Here is a 20,641-nt window from a genome sequence, read left to right as displayed (position 1 = left end):
ATTGTACGACAGTGGTGGATGAAAGAGGGGGGGAGGCGGCAGGCATGCCATCCGAACGTGTGTCTTTAATGGGACCTCCTTTGAGAATAGGTTTTCCCCTTTTTTCTGGCAACAAAACAGGTGTTGAGATGTTAAAACACCAAACTGAAACCCTTTACAAGGAATCATGTCTGCATTAACCACAATACTTGTGGTCAGAATGCAAACAAAAAACATACTCTGATAATATATGCATTGTCCTTGAAACTGATTGGTCCACACCAGAGACAGCTTTCTTTTGAGCCTCGTCTCAAAACGGTGTTAGACCAGAGGACGCCAAAAGGCGTACAGCCCAAAGACAATGCACTAGCAGAGTAATGAGAGCTCGGGGTGAGCAGCTACATCATGGGACCTCCTTTGCCAGTGCCACAATATGAGAATTTGAACTGTGAACCTTGGCGACAAGCGGCGAATCAGCTACCTCTGGGCAATGTCACCAACCGTACGCTTGAGATGAATATATATTTCACGTTTAAAAGGCTACCTGTGTTTCGCGTCTGTCAAAAGGGCCCTGCGTGGGAAGTTTGGCCAAATGATATTGATTATTATGTTTATTCATGTGGCTAAGAAAAAAATAAAGCCTAGCAACAACCCACCGAGAGACAACTCACACGTGTAAGGAAGGGACACCCAAACCCTGCTCAAATAGGTCGGCAACCTACTTTCTCACCTTGTAGGCACAAGTGAGTGCCTCGCCGACATGATAATTAGACCCTCCGTTTCACAGGCTGTACGAAATCCTAATTATATTTTGCGCCGCACTCGTTTTATTTCATACATTTCATGCAGACAGCTTTGTTCGACTTTCGGCCACGGAAGATCCAAGCGTGTTAGATCAAGGTCAAAGTGCCCGTCTCCATGTGTGTAACTGGTGGAGTAGCAGTGCCCGGTCTTTGACGCACTGCTCTACCAATCCAATGACCTGGTTTCGATTTCCAGCTGTGGTGATTATCTCAAACTGGTTCTGGGCCTCCCCTAGTTTGACTCGGCCTTAAACGGGTACTTGGTTCAGTGTGTACACGTCAGCATTGGGGAGACAAAGGTGGGCGGGTGCTGGCCATACCTCGTGCATTATGCCGGCCTTAATAGGTGATCACTTAACAAAACTTGCCCGGCAGTTTGAATGGTTTGGGTTTATTATGGCACAGGTAAAAATGGTATATTGGGGGTCTGTCGTCGTATTTAAAGTGTTGGTCATCAGCAGAATTTGGTGCTAGCCATGCAAAGGATTGCTGTTCAGAAATACGAAATTCTACGGTCTTGCAAGATTATAGCTGTTCGTGATGACAATTTGGATTCTCTCAAAAGGGACACTTGGTGATGAGTGACATTCCAATACTTTTAGAAAACGCCGTGCCGTTTGGCCAGCGGTTGGAAACATAATCGCAAAATAAAGTTAAGGAGTCTTGAATTCCACCTTCAATCCGCATGTTGTGACTTAGCAAAGATAGTAAGAGAAAGGAAATGCTCCCACGGCATGGCATCTTCACTGCCAGGCACCAGCCTTGAAAATAACACGTGGCATGTGAAATAAGTACGATGTGGCAGGGTTTAATTGGCGGACGCGTGTTGTTTTTGGGGCATTGCAATTAGTGTCTATTATTTTCACAGTGCTCACAATTTCGCAGATGTTTTCCATCGTTTATATTTAGCAATGCCTGTCATTAATGTAACGCACCTGTGAAAAAAAAATGCATATTGAATGTTTTTTTACGTGCAAACATCGCGTTATGTAACGTGGAACAACAACAAAAACCCACGTCGGGAATTTTTTCCAGTTTTTCCCTGTGCACTCGTAAAACTCGCGTGCGTGACTATTTGTGCAAGGTAAAGCAGGATGACACACGTATTAGGATTCCACTGGGAGCTATCCACTTTTGAATCTAGATTGAAAACGTATTTCTTTCGAAACTGCTTTTTATCTTTAGTTTATTTGTTCTTCCCCCTTCCCCCACACCTCCGAATAGCACGGTTGGCTAGGTACGGCGCGAAAGAAGTTCAACATACACACAGCACCTCCGATTAGCACGGTTGGCTAGGTACGGCGCGAAAGAAGTTCAACATACACACAGCACCTCCGAATAACACGGTCGGCTAGGTACGGCGCGAAAGAAGTTCAACATACACACAGCACCTCCGAATAACACGGTCGGCTAGGTACGGCGCGAAAGAAGTTCAACATACACACAGCACCTCCGATTAGCACGGCTGGCTAGGTACGGTGCGAAAGAAGTTTAACATACACACAGCACATCCGAATAGCACGGCTGGCTAGGTACGGCGCGAAAGAAGTTCAACATACACACAGCACCTCCGAATAGCACGGCTGGCTAGGTACGGTGCGAAAGAAGTTTGACGTGCATACGTTAATGTTCATATGACACAGCAGCACCGTCCGGAGGAGGCGGTGTTATTGCACGTGAATCTATATTTGGCGTTGTAAAGATGAACATTATTATTCATTTGAACTTAAAAACACCTTTGTGTGAAGGTAGGGGAAATGGTTTGATGGTGCAGTATAAGCGTATGGACAGGGACTGGTTAGTTTTCAACATTATCTTGAGCTCTAATAAAAAAAAAACCATGTTAAACATTTCTACAATATAATATTGGGGTTTTATAGCAAATTCAACATCAAGTTGGTCAAGGCCACCTTTAAAAAAACAACATCCCTTACCAAACTTAATTTACACCAGTTATCTGGTGTGTTATATATATTGAATTCCATTTCTCCCCAGACTTTCTAATTAAAAAAAATATACTTCTAATACTACGGACATCCTTTTAAATCGTGTTCACGTTTAAACACATAGAACATTTGGATCAGTTAGGCTGTAATTGACAGTTATGGGACCAATAGGGCCTTGGGGTGTTACATGCGGCAGCCGCTGGCAGATGGTCTAATGGAAGCTTCTTGCCAAGAGACTGTCTGACAGAGACAAATTATTAGCTTTATCTAGGAGACATTTTACCACGGCTTTAAGATGATGGCGATATTGCTGATGGACAGAGTTTGTTATTATTATTAAACCAAGAGACGTATATATATTTTAAACTGTTTGGATGTTATCAGCAGTCACCGTATATCCCAATTTCGCCGTTATCAGACTGGTGTCATGAACGAGTGAAACATCCCTCCCAGAGCTCCCTCGATCAGCAGCAGGGCCTTACGTCGCGACGTCAGGCAGTTGCCCTGCAACAGCACACCACAGAACTGCATCAAGAGTCACTTAAATAGACACATTTTATACCCCCCTCCCCAATGTACCATGTGTATTACTCTCAGTACTCGGTAAATACATCATCATCATCAGCCATGATCAGTCCAATGCTGGATGAATACCTCCTCGCATGGTTCTGTGATGTAATGATCCACCTATCGCCTGAACAAGAGTTGATTTCATCACTCCATCTCCTCAGTACTTAAACTCTTCCACTAAGGGCAGCTGTTCCCCCATCACCTGGAGAGCACAATCCACCGTCTCCCAGGAGTGAACCGTGACCTCAGATTTGGAGATGGTGATCCTCATCCCAGCCGTTTCACAGTCGGCATCAAACCGTAAGAGTGCACGCTGGAGATCACAGAATGACGAGGCAAAGAGGACAACGTCGTCTGCAAAAAATTAACCCGTAAAAACAAAGTTTTTCACTATAAATCCTTTATATGCGTGTTCAATGGGCCACAACCCAGCCCACATTGGTCTTTGAAACGGGCGGCTAGAGTCCTCTCGTCCTCTGGCTTGAGATGGCTGCCACCTATGGGTCAGATGAATGGCTGCCTACATTAAGCAATTGGTAATTAAATATAAAAAAAAAAAATCCTAAAAGGTGTAAAATTTTTGCATTTTTTTTCACGAAAATACATTGTCACGCACAACGAGTCTGTGTGCAAAATGTCAGCTCGATTGGATCACGGGAAGTGGGTTAAAAAACGACCGAAAGATTTGCACGGTCGTAAGCAAGCAAGTGAACTTAATATAAAGGATTTAAAAAGCAGCGATGCCACCTCCATGCCCCCGTACCGGATACTCTCCGTGCCTCGCCTGCGCCTTGATTTCTAGTCCATGAAACTCACAAACAGGAGTGGAGACCCTTGGCGGAGTCCAACACCCACAGTGAACGACTTTGATCTAACACCAAGAATACGGACACAGCTCTCACTCCGGAAATACAGGGACCAGATAGCGCACAAAAGCGGCACCGGTACATCGTACTCCCGCAACACCTCCGACATGACATTGCAGGGAACACGGTCAAATGCTTTCTCCAATTCTAGATTTGAAGCTTTCGTGACTGCAAGGATTCATATTCTTAGGTTTTTTCGGTAAAGTCACGTAGGTAAAACATTCAAATTAATAAAAGTAAAATAAAATAAAAATCACGACGTTTCGGAGGCAACACAAGCTTCCGTCTTCAGGTGGAACCGTCACAGCTGAAAACGTCGTGATTTTTATTTTATTTTACTTTTATTATTTTTAATGTTTTACCTACGTGACTTTACCGAAAAAACCTAAGAATATGCTTTCTCCAAGTCTACAAAGCAGACGTATGCTGGAGAAGCATACTCTCATGACCCCTCAAATATCTGTGAAAGGGGGGGGGGGTCCATTGTTCTACGACCACGACGGAATCCACATCGTTCCTCCTGAATCTAAGGCTCGACCACTGCGCGGAGCCTTCTCTCCAGCACTCCGGCACAAGCTTTACCTGGGACGCTGAGGAGTGCGACTCCTCTGTAGTTGGAGCACATCCTCTGGTCCCCTTTTGAACTGAATGGGAACCATGACCCCAGTTTGCCTGTCCATGAGTACTGTACCCACCTTCCATGCGATTTCAACAACTCTGGGGTGAATCTTGTCCACCCCAGCAGCTTTGCCGCTACGAAGGCCTTCGACCGCCGCAGCGACTTCAGCAGCCGTGATGGATCCGAACCCCCCCCCGCCCCCCCAGCTGTTTCCAGGGCTGCCTCATAAAAGGAAGGAGGGCATGTTCACCAGGTTGAGGAGCTCCTCAAAGTGTTCCTTCCACCTCTCGGCTATCTCCTTAGTTGAGGTCATTGTTACGCCACCACCCTTACTGAGAACTGCCTGGGCCCACGTCCTGTCGACCCGCTCCTAAGGCGTGTCGGATGGTTGGCCAGAACAGCTTTGAGGCTGCCCGGTAGTTCCCTCCACATGGCCTCTCCAAACTCCGCCCACGCCCGCCCGCACTTCCGCCACAGCGACTGCTGCAGCTGCCCCCCTCTTGGCAAGCCGATACCGCTATTGAGTCACGGAGACCTTTTTCAGAGCACGCGTAAGGCAATCTCGGACACATCAGTCTCATGCCACATTGTCCTGCTGCAGTTTTTTTGTCCCAGAGGGGCATTGTACAGATCGGTAGAGGCACGTTCTCATGCCTTTATTGTATTCGCGAAGGAACAATCCATTTAATTTAATAATTGCGACTAATTTGGCCATGCCAACACTTTGCGGTGGCCAACTCTTGCAGGGAATATCATGGGGATTTGTTTTATGTTCTCACAAATTACCAGATGGTGCTCTTGTTTGATAGTCTGCCCACAGCATATCACCAGGGCTTGAAGGTTGTATACGAATCGGTGAACTTTGGTCTTGCAGGTGAACGCAGTGACGACTTGACCACCTGGCCCTTCCACAACCTGCGGTTCGGTGCGATCACTCTGCGCGGAAGTTTAAACGATGGTGCATCCCCCTGACTCTGTCCATCCGGCAGTATAAATGGGTATGCAAATGAACCACAGTGCCTTGCGAATATCGTCGAACAAAGACGGTCACTGCATCGCGCGCTTTCAGATGCGCTTCTGCGGCCGTCTGGAACGCTCTTCCTTCCGATATTAGGAAGCCACTGGAGCTCTGCACTTTGAAATCATCATCTAGGTTGAAAACTCATTTATTAGAACTGCTTTTTGTGTTTAGTTTGTTGTCCTTCCCCTGCACCGCAGATGATCACGGTTGGCTACGTACGGTGTGATTAGAAGTTCAACATGCATGTAGGTCGCCTGTGGTGGAGGAAAGTGTGGGTACTCTCACCTCTTGCAGATCTCTCGCCATTGTGAAAGAGTAGACTCTTGATTTGAAGCTTTCGTGACTGCAGGAATCCATACTTTGGTTCTTTCGGTAAAGTCACGTAGTTAGAAAATTAATAGATCACGACGTTTCGGGCGCAACACAAGCGTCCGTCATCAGGTGGGAAAGCATCGCCTGCTGCTGAGGCAGACTGTTTTAAAAGGTTTGAAATGGGTGTAGCCCAAGGGTCATAAAGAAGTGGCTGGGTCTAGTGATGTTAAAGTGAGAAATTAGCATGTAACTGGGTACGGAAGTGGCTATGTTAATGTGAGAGATTAGCATGATGTTAAAGTGAGAAATTAGCATGTAACAGCCACTTCCGTACCCAGTTACATGCTAATTTCTCACATTAACACCACTAGCCCCGGCCACTTCTTTATGACCCTTGGGCTACACCCATTTCAAACCTTTTAAAACAGTCTGCATCAGCAGCAGGCCACGCTTTCCCACCTGATGACGGACGCTTGTGTTGCGCCCGAAACGTCGTGATCTATTTTATTTTATTTTATACCTACGTGACTTTACCAAAAGAACCAAAGAGTAAAGAGTAGACTCTGAAGAGTCCCCTCTCATGGAGGCCTTTCCAGCAGCAGTGGCGTAATCAAGCAGTTGAAGGACTGCACCTTTGCCTTCTTTTGGAGTTCCATGGCTTCTGCTTAAGCCAAGAGGGGTCTTGAAAACCTCTTACAATCAATAGAGATCAGTTATTCCGGATGCTGTATCGTTTGCGCACGTCTGCTGTTTTCGTGGAGGGAGAAAACGTTCATTATTCTATATTCTTTGATGTTTCGACGTTGGCTGTGATGTCTTTCTTGGATTCATAGTTTACGGATGCGATCGGTCGGTTTCACGCTGTTCCCCCTGTCTTTCCGCGCGACGGCATCGTGACACATCGCACACCGTAAGCACTTCAGCAAAAATCAAATCGCTCGAGATTTTTTGACGTGGACGATGTTTTTCCGCAAAGCAAGGCTTATCGAAAGGGTTTGGTGAAGTGGATATTTAACTTCGGTGTAGACTCGAGCCAAAACAGATGCTAAGAAACTGCCTAATAGGCTTTCCAGGGACACAATTAAAGGTGCAATAGGAAGGCCTGGGAAAGGCAGCCAGAGGTTATGGCGGGCGGGTTTCGGACGAAGTGATAGATTGAAAAGTGATGGGCTCATGTCCAGATAAAAGATCGAGGTTGCGAGATGTGACGCCAGGGATCGGTGCCTCGTGGCGAGCTGTGGACGTTAACCCCTTTCCCAGCCGAAACCGCCTTTTCCGATGTTCAATCTTATCTGTCTGATGGATTTTGTGTAATACGTTGTATGGCTATTGACACGGCCTTTCAGTCACGCGGTCTTTCGCTATGCTTTGCGCGTGCGTCTCTTCCGCTTTCCTGAAAATGTCACCGCTTTCACCCTCGGCTCTTTCCCAAGGTCGCTCCAACGTAAACTATAGCTTTAATTATAATTGTAAAATAATCTAATTCGTTATTGATTCCTGCAGGGCATACAACGCACGCAATGTAATGGGTATATTGATAAGACTCTCACTTAAACTGCATTTATTTAATAAGCTAACGTTGGTTTTGTTTATTTATATACTTTCACATTGACACGCCTTACGCCACAGATTGTGCATTTTCTGATCGCCAACGCCCATTTCCATTTGAGTGAAAAGGAGAGGAGAGGATGAGCCTGTTGGCTCTGTGTCACGGTTAAACCAAGTTGCCACAAGGCAGCATCCACGCTGTTAAATGCTCTGACAATGCCCTTGGTTAACTCCACTCGGTCATTCATCTGCTTTTTTACAGAAGCTGCAGTCCCACTATATGTTCAGGTGATTTTTTCTCTCCCCGTCGTGGTGCGTCTGATTCAACGGAACATCGAATGCATCTGTGTGACTTGCAAAGGTAGTCCGTAATAAATAAATAAAACTGTTGATAAAATGACGTTGGCGCCTCAGTGCATTATCAAGTCGAAAACAGAAGAAATGTTCTTTAAATTAGTTTGGCAAGAAAAAAAACACGAAAATACATTTCACTAAATCCCCTCTGGCAACCGTTTTTGGGTTATTTTAGTTTTTTTTTATACAAATGGATGTGAAATTATATTTTGCACCGGATGAACGCAAATGGTGAAACACCGTCGAAGCAAGTGTTGTTTTGAAGGGTGAAACTTGACTATGGAAAAAAATAACGAAGCTCAAGTTTTTTCAGAAAATAATCTGTCAGATGCCTGGAAAGGAGGAATTTCGGCACGAACAGACTTGAATGTGTTAATGAGAATCTTGAGTACTGGGGGAAAATCCACACAGCGCTAGAAAGCTGAAACATAAGCTATCTTTTCCAGACAAAAGATAAATTGGGTTTATTATTGCGAGGACCGTGCAATGCTCTGCACAATCCGTGAGGATGCACTGGCCTTTTTTACGGTTAAGATGAAAGATCGACTCCATAACATCAAATGAAGTATACTTAATCTCGCCGCTGTGTTGCTGCAGCACACGAGGAGAAAAATACGAAATTCTCAGGAGACAAAATAAATCCAATGAAAAAATAAACAATGTTGGTGGGGAAATATTAGGACGGTATCTGTCTTTAGAATCAAGGGACTCTTCAATCATCAGAGTACGAATGAGGGTAATGCTTCAAGCAAGCCTAAGTGCACTGTGTGTATAAATCAGGCATTGTAACACTAGAGGATGTATTTACGTAAACATGTACACAAACTCTGCTGAACCCGTGGCACAGCGGGGATAGTGCACTTGCGCTATAAACCTGGCCACCTGAGTTAAATCCTTTGACGATGGCTTCCGTCAGCGGCACGTGATATCTGAACCAGTCCTGGGTGCCTTTCCACGAACCCACACTGATGAGGGTGTTGAGGTATGACCAAGTAAACCCCTGCAACCATTATGGCCTTCATACAGCAGTGATTTGATTGTTGTTGTTACTTATGCACTGATATTGCACGTTTGCTCAACATTGAACTTGGGCCGCACGAATCGGAAGGCAGAGTGTGAAACGTTATGCTTCCAGTCACCGAACAACCAATATACGCCATTCGCCACTAAGTGACGGTCACGAACAACACACGCATGCGTACACACGCAGCAGGGTGCATATGTTTCAGCCATTTGCATTAGATATGTAGCGCACAGCCGAATGAACGTTAGTCACCGGATCAATCAAAAAATATCATTCGTGACAGCTGGCTTATGTCTTCTTACTCTTGTTCTGCATTTCACGCTCGCAACCTTTGGAGAGAGATCACACGAACTATTGTACTGTACCCCTGCTAGGAAATGGTGACTGCAAAGGGCTGACTTGTAATTCATTCAGTACACCCATGCCTGCATGGCTGAGTATTATTAATTTCGGTTGTTTTTTTACACGAGATTGTTTTAAACGGGCGTTTGTCCCACACTCAGTGGCGTCCACTTACGTGAATTCTATAAACGCACGGATATATGGGTTTCCACGTTGGCGATGTGCGAATTTTGGTTTGACGATAGCCGAATCCTGGCCACTTTTGGTTCATCACGTGGCAGGTCTGGCAGATGTTTCATCAACATATTGACGACGAGTCATCTGGTCATTAACACAGAGCTATAAATGCCTTTTTTTCCCCTTTGATGTTTAAGCCTCCGGTATTGATTACCTCGCAGCACTGACGCGCAGCGAATTCTCCCGATGATAAATCTTTCATCCGGGGATGAGGATTATGTTGTGGCACGTTATTGGCACGCGGTGTACATTCACGAAGCGCCTCAAAAAGTGAGCGCCATCAAATAATCTATTTTGACAGCCAACAAAATTATCGTGCAAAAGTGCTGTTCAAAAAAATAATCACAATTCCAAGGAAAGAAAGAATGTATGCACATCCAAATTAGATTCTTATTTGATCTGTCTTTTTTGTCCTGTAATTCAGTTAAGTGTTCTATTTCTTGTTCTTTAAAATATCACGTCAAGGGGAGAATTGAAGGCTTGCTACCAGACAGGTATGCTTCCTAGCATTTGCTCCCTTGGAAACACGTGCGGTCTTTTTCGTGCACTATGTCATTACTATTTCATGCACAGCTTACACGAGTACAGTTCTGATATAAGCAACACATGCTTACATTACACTGGTGGGAGAAAGTGAAGGGACATTTTTCGTGCGTTTTTTGTCCTTCCCTCGTACCTCCGATTCGCGCGGTTGGCTACGTACGGTGCGAAATAAGTTCAACGTACCGTACACACGTACAAGAAGTTACCCCTCTGACCTTACTCCAAAGTGTTGTGCCTAAATGCACCTTTGACTGTGGCCCTCCCTCTCTGCTGCTTCTTCCTCTCACGCTGGCGCCGGCACTAGCACGACAGCACAATCTTCGCACCGTGCGCAAAGTGCCACCTTGGGGTGGTGCCCTGCGCCTGCCTGCAGCGTGCGGGGACAAGGAAGCGTTGCGGAGAGGTTGACGCGCATTCCCGCAGACGGCCGCTGCATGTGAATTTACACGGGGGGGGGGGGGGGGGGGGGGTGCTTGGGCACGGCGGACAGGAGGCAGGTGGTCAATTTTGGCAACAACGAGAGGCTGGCAGTCTCTCCCCCCCTCTCCGCCGACCTGCCCGTGGATGGAGAGGAGGAGAAATAAAAAGTTCCACATGATCGTTTATGTCTGCAAGCTGACAGGGAGAGGCTGCCTTAGTGTGTCCCTCAAGGACAGCATGATGGGGTTTTTTTTTTAAGCTGTCTCGTCCACCAGGGTAGGAGAAGGCTTGCAAAACGAATGGCATCGCTTGCTCGTGTGTGCATGCAGATAAACTGTAGAATGCGTTTTTAGTTTTCGTAACCTCATGCCCCCTGAATAAGTTTCGCATCTTCCAAAATTAGTTTTCCCATTCGCGGTTTGAAAACCGTGGGATTCCTATTTTTGGGTCTTTCGGTAAAAGTCACGTAGATAGGTTCGAAGAAAATAATAAAAATAACAGAAAACTACGACGTTTCGATCGCAACGCAAGCCGTCGTCTTCAGGAAAAGGGGGGTTAGCTTCCAAGGCAAACTGTTTGTAAGGGTTTGAAATTAGCGTAGCCCAAATGTCAGCAGGCAATGATAATGCAAGTGGTATGCAGCTAACCCGACGGTGGTTGGTTTTCCACCAATCAAAGGGCTGCCAGGTGAAAATTAGCATGTTCATGAGAGATTAGCATGTTAATGGGAGATCTCAGAGCCGCAACCGAGTGGTCGGCGCGCGAAGTGACTGTGTTGGTGTGAACTCTGTGAAAGCGCAAGTTTGAAATGGGCGTTAAGCACAACTAACATCGGAAGGTGGTAGGATGTGAACATCACAGCCAGTTATGACTTAAACTGGTTGATAACGTCCTTCCAATGATTGCTCAGTTTGTACCCATCTTCTCGATTGAAATTGTGTCGGTGTCTATATATATGGATGGCTTCATGAACGAATCTTTGTTGCTAGCCAGTGGGCTTGCAAAGTACCTTCGTCTTAGAGAAATACATTTCGTGTGAGCTCACCGCATTGAAAAAAAGATCAGCCACGGCCGAGGTATTGGTCCTACCGCGTGCGGCTCCGAGATCTCCCATTAACATACTAATCTCTCATTAACATGCTAATAAACATGCTAATTTTCACCTGGCAGCCCTTTGATTGGTGGAAAACGAACCACCGCCAGGTTGCTGCCCACCACTTACATTATCATTGACTGCTGACATTTGGGCTACGCCCATTTCAAACCCTTATAAACAGTTTGCCTTGGAAGCGAACCCCCCTTTTCCTGAAGACGACCGCTTGTGTTGCGATCGAAACGTCGTAGTTTTTTGTAAATTTTTTACTATTTTCTTTGAACCTATCTACGTGACTTTACCGAAAGACCCAAAGAATATTAATTTCTGCAGACACAAAAGCTTCGAGTCAAGATTTAACCGTGTGATTCCGTTGCTCGGTTTACTTGAATGAGGGCAGAGATAGATTTAATGATGGGTTTTTTTCAATGTAGATACGTGAATTAAGGTTTTTTTTACGTAACCTCGTGATGAAAACCACTTAGATTTATTATTGTCTATTTTTCAAGGGAGGAACATGTTCATCGGCATTACAAAGGAACCATTATTACAGGAATTTGTTCTTACTACCTATTTATTTCAACTCCATTAAATGTGCCCATTAGGCCCTGGGTTTGGAGCACTCTTGACTATGCATCTCAGATGTTCATGTACTCGTGTTTGTGTGTGAAGAGTAATGGCATTGCGGGCAGCAATTTAATAATAATAATGTTAAAACTTCCATTTTATATGGAGTCATCCATGCCATCAGCAATGTAAACTACATTAAAGTCACGTAGGAAAAAAATGAAATAAAAATTAATAAAAATAAAATTAAAATTATTTTAATTTTTATTCATTTTAATTTCATTTTTTACCTACGTGACTTTACCGAAAGAACTAAGAGTATGAATCCTTGCAGTCACGAAAGCTTTAAATCTAGAAGTAAACTACAATCCTGGCCTGCCGAGTTCAACTCGTGGCCCAAGCACATCCATTGAAAGTGGTTACTGAAAATGGCCTCGTCCTTCTCTCGGTCAGCTAAAATCCTAAAAAAAGTACCTGTTCACTTTGTGAATAACGAACATCAGGAAGGCAAAGCCTGTCGGGCCTTCTCGGTGCTCCTTGCTGCACTACTTTCTTACGCGCCTTAATGGGTGACCCCTTGACATCACTCGCCCTTACAGTCCCTGAGGTTGATCTTTGCATTTGTGGGTTGTGTGTACACGTGTGTGTTTGCGAGTATACATGCTTATCTTCCGGAACCTCTTGCCGGCGTGCCTCGAACACTTTACGGTGGGCTCAAAGTGTAGCTAGCCTGGTCCAAGTGCCGTGATGATGTCACTTTAAAGTAGTGGTGAATGGCTGCTCTTGTTGTTTGGTGTGTTTTGTCTTCACCGTGCAGGGCTGCTCCTGGTCGGTGATCTTCGTGGACTTGGATGCCCACAATCGTAACCGCCAGACGCTGTCGTCTCTTCTGCCACGGGAGTCTCGCTCCCACGTGAGTGCCAGCGATAGCTGTCGGCGCAGAGAGCACGATATTGTCAAGTTCCCTCTTTTGCTTTTTCTTCTTGCCCTTCAATAAGTATATTCTTCCCAAATTTCCATCGTTGAGTTCTGTCGTAGATCAGCAACAAAGGCAAACTTGACTGTGTCGAGAAGTAAATGCTAGGGTGCGCTTCGCGCGTGGATTTCACATCCTTCTCGCTCATTGCTCAAAGGGTACTGTTATGAGCGAGCCGTCAGATGCCAGAGAAATACATAACGGCCGCATTGCAGAAGTGGCAGTGTTCACAAATGCTGCCTGTCTCGAAGTATTTGTCACGTACAGGGCCCACGTGGATAAAGTTTTGTAGTCGCCACCACCGCGGTTGATATTGTTGTTGTGGAATGCTGTTTTTTGAAAATCTGTCATACTGAAACGCCATAATGCTGTTCCCCAAGCAGTCACCTTGGCAAGGCCGTTAATTTTCTGCCTGAGTTACCATGTGGACCTTTGCTGCGACAGCCTTATCCGGATGTGACCACGCTCACAATGCCTCTCAGGTGTTCCTGTCCTATTTTTTTTTTCCCCCGGAATGCAATGATGGACAACCAGTGCTTTTCCATTTCGAGAAGCCAAGTGAATTCTCCCAATGATTTTATTTCCCCCGTCGGACGCACGCTCGCGACTTTTGTGCGGAGTGCGCGCATCTTCTCCCGTCGTGCGACCTCCTCGGGATCAATTTCAGCTTTTGCGATGTTTTAATTCGAAAAATGCCATGACGTGTTAATATAAATTTGATGGATCGCGTGATTTCAAATACGAGCCCGGTGGGGTGCTTTTTGTTGTTGTTGTTGTTGTTTGTTTTTAATGTTAAATATATTATGGGGCTCCCATCTGCTGCCAAGCAGGAAAGTTGTATTCGTGGCAAAAAAAACATCACGGCTCTTTTGTTGAATCATTTAAAATGCATGGAACTAATATTGCTTTTCAATGACAACTATTGAAGTGGGATATAAAGGAAAATAATAATATTGGTCTATGTGAATTGCACGTAAATGTACACTACTATGAAAGACAATCCTTTCGTGAATACCTGCACACACATGTTTTGTACATACTGGTTCACTCAAAATTCATACTTGCAAACATAAATAACGTACATACGTATAATAATACTTGCCACGTGTTCTCCAGTCTGTATAAAAGGGGGGGACGGGTGCCGCTGTTAGCACTGCACTGCACTACAAATGCTAGCAACCTCAGTTCAATTCCTGCCGATGGCTAACTTCAGCGCAGATTGATATCTGAACTGGTACAGGGCCCCCCCTTCACAATCCCACACTGACCAGCACGGTGAAGTTCAGTCAAATAACTTCCATGATCAACACAGTGTGTTGTGGCCTTCATCCAGCAGTGCATCGACAAAGAGATTATTATATATTAGATGTTGTATTTACCTTTTAAACCTAATATAATAATTTTCGATATTTATCCAGGAACACACTGAATGTCAATCCTTTTTCGAGCATGAGACAACTTAGCAATTCCATGAGTGTATGCCTACTTGGGAGAAAATCAGACTGCACAGAGGAAAGCGGCAGATATTGGGGGATAAAACATATACATCGGGAACATACCTGGCCGCACAAACTCCTGCAGGCACCCATTTCTCACGAGGTGGGAGACCGACTCGCCATCGACCTCTGTACGATCCACCAACTCTGCTCATTCGCTGCCTCCACTGGCACGTGTGCAAAGCGCGACCCGCGTACGACCAGCGATTAATTTCAGCCTTGACCCGTTTGGTCGAGCGGCCCGGCAAACGCGTCCCCACCTGGCACTCCACATCGAGCGTCGCTCTATGGCCCTGACTACCACTGGTCACGTGGCACCCACTCGAGTCCACCAGCGACGTGGGAAGCATTCATCTCGCATAAAGCCCCGCGTGTAACCCTTTGTGTTTCGAGAACAGCCCACGGAAGTGCATATCGCTGAGCTACCTTTTAATCTCTGGTCGTCACCGCAAAGAGGGCAGCACTTTCCCCACGCGGCCTACCACAGCACACGGCGACGTGCTATCTCAAATCCTCGGAGTGCCGAATTGAGTTTTAAAGTTACGTGCAAGCCGCCCGTGCACGATCTCGACCCCCTTTGTCTCTACCCCCTCCCCCCAACCCTCCCCCGGCGCAAAGAACACGGACGCGGCGCTGCTGCCCTGCATCGGCTACCCGGCGTTCGCCGTGGACGACGAAGCGCTGCTGGGCCAGGCGCTGGACAAGGTGTTGCGCAAGCTGCAGGGCCGCCACGGATTTCGCCGCTTCCTTCGCGACGGCTACCGCACCGCGCTGGAGGACAAGAGCCGGCGCTACTACAAGCCGGCCGAGATCAAGGTGAGCAAAGCCGGACGTCGATGAGCCTCCTCGGACGGCGCTCTCGCCCTGTGCGTCTCGACAAAGGGGACGCGTCTTCGTTGCGCGTCAACCTTTTGTGGGTTCGTATGAAGGGGCATGCCCCCCCCCCCCTCCATCCACCTCCCATCCACCTCCCCCCGCCTCCTCACAAGCACGGCAGCATTCTCTGCATCTAATTGCTTTCATTAGTTCACTGGAAATTTTCGGGGCGTTGTTGAGGTAAGATATCTCTCTGTTTTTCACAATTGACCCGGATTAATATTCCCACGAGCATATTGATGGGAATAAGATGTAAACTGTGTTTGCCTTATTTTAACTTTTCTGTATTGCCTTGAATTATTGTAAATGTCACGGTTAAACTGTTGGCAGCCCAACACGTAATGAAACATGCGGAGTGGTAATATTCCACTTACAGCAGTAACTTAACTCTGTATTGAAAGTGGCTTATTTAAATTCAAGGGGCATATAAGGATATTGGACCAAGAAGGCTCGAGAGCATAACAGGTTAATACCATATAACCAAATAAGTGTATTGGTGAGGTATAAGTATGCAATCACACCTAATTGAATGCGACACGCTAAATTGAAGTCTGTCATGCAGCAACTCATCCAAAAGACATATTTGCAAATTAAATCAAGACCATTGCTAGTGATTGCACTCTAATGACATTTTTTTTCGTCCAAAAAATTACTCAAAATCTGTTAATAGGCCTTTGCATATTATTGCAATTATTGCTTATTTCTGTCGTAATTAATGTGTGGATATTGTCTGCAGTGCGAATTTGAAAATGTGGAATATTTTGCCAATGTAGAAGTCTGCTTTATGCAAACTGTGCCTCATTTTTACATGATGGGTTATTTATGATGGTGCGGTTAATCACATTATTGATGGAGTTATTATGCTTAGAGAATGCAGAGCGAATCATTTAGTCTTACTGGGCTTGCACAACGCATCACCAAGATGTGCTTAAATTTACCCCACGTGTGGAATTAACGTTAAACCCTGAAATCGGTGCACAAATCATTCTGCCACAAAAGAGTGAATAATTCAATGGTAACACTCGTTAAACGAAGTCACAACGCCTTTGTTAAATTTATGAAGAATAGCTGCATTAAATTGACATTTGGTAGAAAGTGCAGTTGAATTTTTTATATTGTGAAATTTTTAAGTGAAGGTGTATTATTGTTTTTTTTTACTTTCGCCTAATAGCTAAATTATTTTCTTTCACAATATAAGATATTCCCAGTTGCTTGGCCTATGAAGATATTATGTCGCATAACATTACCTGCTTCGAACAGAGACGATAAGACAACGTAATGAGAGCTGGAGCATTGAACTCAAAGCACATGTTGTATGTAGATAGGTTGTTGCAGCACATGCAGTATTATCTCCATTGATGTTGATGATGATATCCGTACAGTCGTAGCGATTTGTCAAAGACCATCCGTTCTGCCTGTACACGCTTGTGTAGTGTATGCATACATGCACGCCGAGTAGTCAACTTCCCAATGTGTTATTTGTTTTCACAGCTTTTTGATGGCATCGAATGTGAATTCCCTCTCTTCTTCATCTACATGATAATTGATGGTAAGTGTTCTGTGCCTTTGCATCGTCCCCAAAGAAATGGGCTTTAATTCTGGCACACGCGATCTCATCACCAGACTAACTGCTGCTCTGTCGTAATGGGGATCCGTTAAATTGGCTTCAATTATGCCGTATTAAACCTCTCAAAATTGCAATCGGCAGGCCTCCCATCTTCAACACTTAAGACATTGCAAGTGTGCGGTAGAGCGGCGATGCAGTGGTTATCGCTTTGCTCTCTGAACCCGGTGACCTGAGCCTGATTCTCGGACATCGCTAAACATCAGTGGCGAGTGAAATCTGAATCGGTCCTGGCGCACCCACCTTTGACAAATCCACACCGACCAGTCTGGTGAAGTACGGTCCAACAACCCCCCCCCCCCGACCCCAATTGACGCGGTCTTTGGAAGCCTTCATCTCGGAGTGGATTGACAAAGGCTCTTTACATTACACATATTTCTAATTTATTTAAATCACGTGTTTCGAATGCAAACTCTTGTTGTATGCATCTATGTCAATCCGCACATGTAGATTAAGAATCCGTGCCTTCATGAGTGTACGTGCAACGCGCTGGTGTACCTGTGTACACGCCGTTGTCCATTGCCCTATGAAAATGCATCACGATTGAAAATCTGTTTGCAAGTGCACAGCAAATGCACCGAGACATATGGACAATGCTGCAGTGTTTAGCAAGGAGTACCGGCATTGCACAACAGGGACGCAGGGCTTACCAATGGTGTAAGAGTTACACCCTGTTAGGGGTCTGTGTGTGTGTGTAAAGAGGAGGAGTGTCATTGCAATCGAACTGTTTCTGGCTCCGTTATCAGTGTCAGCTTCCCAGTAACAATGCACATGTCACGCACGGTAGGCATGTAACGACGCATCGATTCATTTGATCAGATTTCTTCCTGCGCTCATGATATGTGCGAATAATTGGCACGTGAAGGAGTTGGTCGTGTCTGATTTATTGCTGGCAGCCGTCAGAAACTTTCCATAATGCCGTGCATTTTATGTCACTTGGACCCATGCCCAGCACCAAAGAAAGTCGCCAGTTTCACAAAGAATAAACAAACTGCCCTCGGGGTAACACCTGCCACTTCTCGTGCCTTCCGTCACCATCCGCTTGACTCTCGGCAACATTTTTTTGAATATGCAAACGATACGCAAATTATATGCTGATGGTACGTTTTGGCTTCCAGAGGAAACACATCTCGTTTACAAATGAGAAGAAGAAACATAACGATGAACAGTGGTAGATGTCGTACGTTAAAGATGAGACGGAAAAAAGAATATTCGGTTCTTGAAGCGAATAGTTGACCCTGAATTGTGACAATTCGTGGATATGCTTGGCGGGGTGAGACAACGTTTACGTGCCTTTATTTTATAGAGCATGAACCCCGCTCATTCTTCAACTCTCCCGTGGTTGTTTCATGCTCACATAAGCCTTTCAAGTGAAAGCAACATACACGTTTGTTATCCTCCCCCTGCACCTCCAATTAGCACGATTGGCTGTGTACGGTGCGAAAGAAGTTCAACGTACATGCATACAAGTTTTTGCCCCGCGCGCACACACCTGTGAATACATTTTAAGGTTTTCCCTCGTGTATTCTTTAAACCTTCCGTACAATGCGCCTGCAATGCAAACCATAGAACAGCACGCTGCCTGAGTGGCAGGCTGGACTGACGCTGCATAATAATCCATTGATAATTACCATTTCATAAACTAGAAAAGTAAATTACATGGTGCTTGCTGTTGACCGCTTTTCCCCTAGTGTGTGTGTGTGCATGGGGAGTGGTAGTGTAGCGGTTAGCAAGGTGCGCTACAAACCCGGCTACCCGAGTTAGATTCCCGCTCACGGCCGATACCAGTCATGGTTATCTGAACCGGTCCTGGGCCTCCCCTAGGTCGATTCAGTCTCAAATGAGGACCTATTGCGGTGTGTAAACATCACCACCGGGGAGACAAAGGCAGCGAGGCGTGGTTTTGCCCACCCACGTGTGCCGTGCTGGCTTTCATAGGTGCTCGCTAACAGCACTTGCCCCACAGTCTGTTAAGGCCATACGGGGGATCGTTGTCTTTACATGCTTGCGTCCCTCTGTGCGTTATGCATTGGAGTGTTCCACGATGCACTTTGGTTATCATGCCTCATTTGTTTAGCTGTGTAGGGTGTCAACAAATGCCTTCGTATTTTTAATTCTCAATTACCCTTCATGTAATTTTTTAAAATGATTTTATCAATCTTTCGTTGAAAGGAACATTACATTTTTTTAATTTCTTCAAGCGATGATAATTTTAAAACATTTTCGCAGGTAATGCACACAGTGTGTTATAAATGTCTGTAGCTGTACGTTAGATAAATGCATGGAAGCTAGCGTCTGCAATGAAAAATGTAATGGCAATCTGCTGTTAATTTAACGTAATTACTTGGGAGAAAAAAATGTGTTTTAAGAACCATGAGGAATCTGGTCTTAACTCTTTCACTTATAATCTCTGTGCTGCTCATGTATTCATACTGAACTGTAGTAAATATTATTTAACCGGGCAATGCCAAGGAAAATCAACCCTGACTGAGAGCTAATGATGCGATAATCATTACGAGTGTGGTGGGTGTGTGGAACCCCCAATCCCGAGCATGCAGCTCTACCACCACATCCCATTGTCCCATCATTGATTCCTGCTCCTGCAAGTTTCTGAAGGATGACTCACAGATGGAAAAAAATAATTATTGATAGCGTGCAGCCATTTGAAGGCCTTGTTGTAAGTAAGTTCAGGGACAGAAAGTTTGACAGCTCTTTAACAAAAATTCACATCGGTGATCACTGGGCTTGAGAGTGACTATTCATATTTCAACGGTACAGTCTTGGCTTAATGTCGTATGATCTTGGTGTGCATGCCTATCAGCTCAGATTTTGAACGTGTACGAGTCATTTCGCCTTATCCATGTAGAAACCCGACAGTTTAGATGACTTCTCTCCTTGGCCTGCTGCACGGACGACTCCTGCTTCCAATTCTGCTCCTCATTGGCGATGTTTATTTCCTGCCGTGTGGTCGCCTGGAAATCAAATAATTAATCGCGCCAACTTTTGGCCATGCCTCTAAGGGAGAAGAAGTTGCCGTGTAAAACATCGGGGCTTAGATCAGGTTGATTAAATACTGTTATTAATTTAGATTTTTTACCTACGTGACTTTACCGAAAAAACCTAAGAACATGAATACTTGCAGTCACGAAAGCTTCAAATCTAGGTTGATTAAAGTTAGGCATCCCTCCAATGTGCACACATCGGTAAGCAAAACTTTCGTTCTGTTCGTTATGCTCGACACTTGTTGCGCCGTGTGTTTGTTGCCACTTGCCAGGGGTGTACCGAGGACGTCCTGAGCAAGTGAGCGAGTATCAGGACTTACTGAAGCCACTGCTCTTTCAGACATCTGCAGGTGAGAATCGGAGCTCTGTCTCCCTTCAGTCCCTTACCACCCCCGTCTTCCTCCGTCTTTCAATTTCTTTGCA

General features: G+C 45.3%; 1 protein-coding gene across 4 annotated transcripts in view; it reads left to right on the top strand.

Moving 5' to 3' along the window:
- PHKB (phosphorylase kinase regulatory subunit beta) overlaps nucleotides 1–20,641 on the top strand; it is a 204,201-nt gene that overhangs the window by 74,972 nt on the left and 108,588 nt on the right. For all 4 annotated transcript variants that reach the window (XM_078606541.1, XM_078606542.1, XM_078606538.1 and 1 more), the window contains 4 exons: nucleotides 13,062–13,157; nucleotides 15,335–15,532; nucleotides 17,084–17,141; nucleotides 20,491–20,568. In XM_078606541.1, the coding sequence (XP_078462667.1) occupies nucleotides 13,062–13,157; nucleotides 15,335–15,532; nucleotides 17,084–17,141; nucleotides 20,491–20,568 (430 nt within the window). The remainder of the gene's footprint in view (nucleotides 1–13,061; nucleotides 13,158–15,334; nucleotides 15,533–17,083; nucleotides 17,142–20,490; nucleotides 20,569–20,641) is intronic.

The sequence above is a fragment of the Lampetra planeri genome, chromosome 26 (genome assembly GCF_965212315.1).
Source record: "Lampetra planeri chromosome 26, kcLamPlan1.2.h2, whole genome shotgun sequence".
Classification (NCBI taxonomy): Eukaryota; Metazoa; Chordata; class Hyperoartia; order Petromyzontiformes; family Petromyzontidae; genus Lampetra; species Lampetra planeri.
Note: the sequence above shows the minus strand (reverse complement) of the source record. Positions and strands in the feature narration are given on the sequence as shown.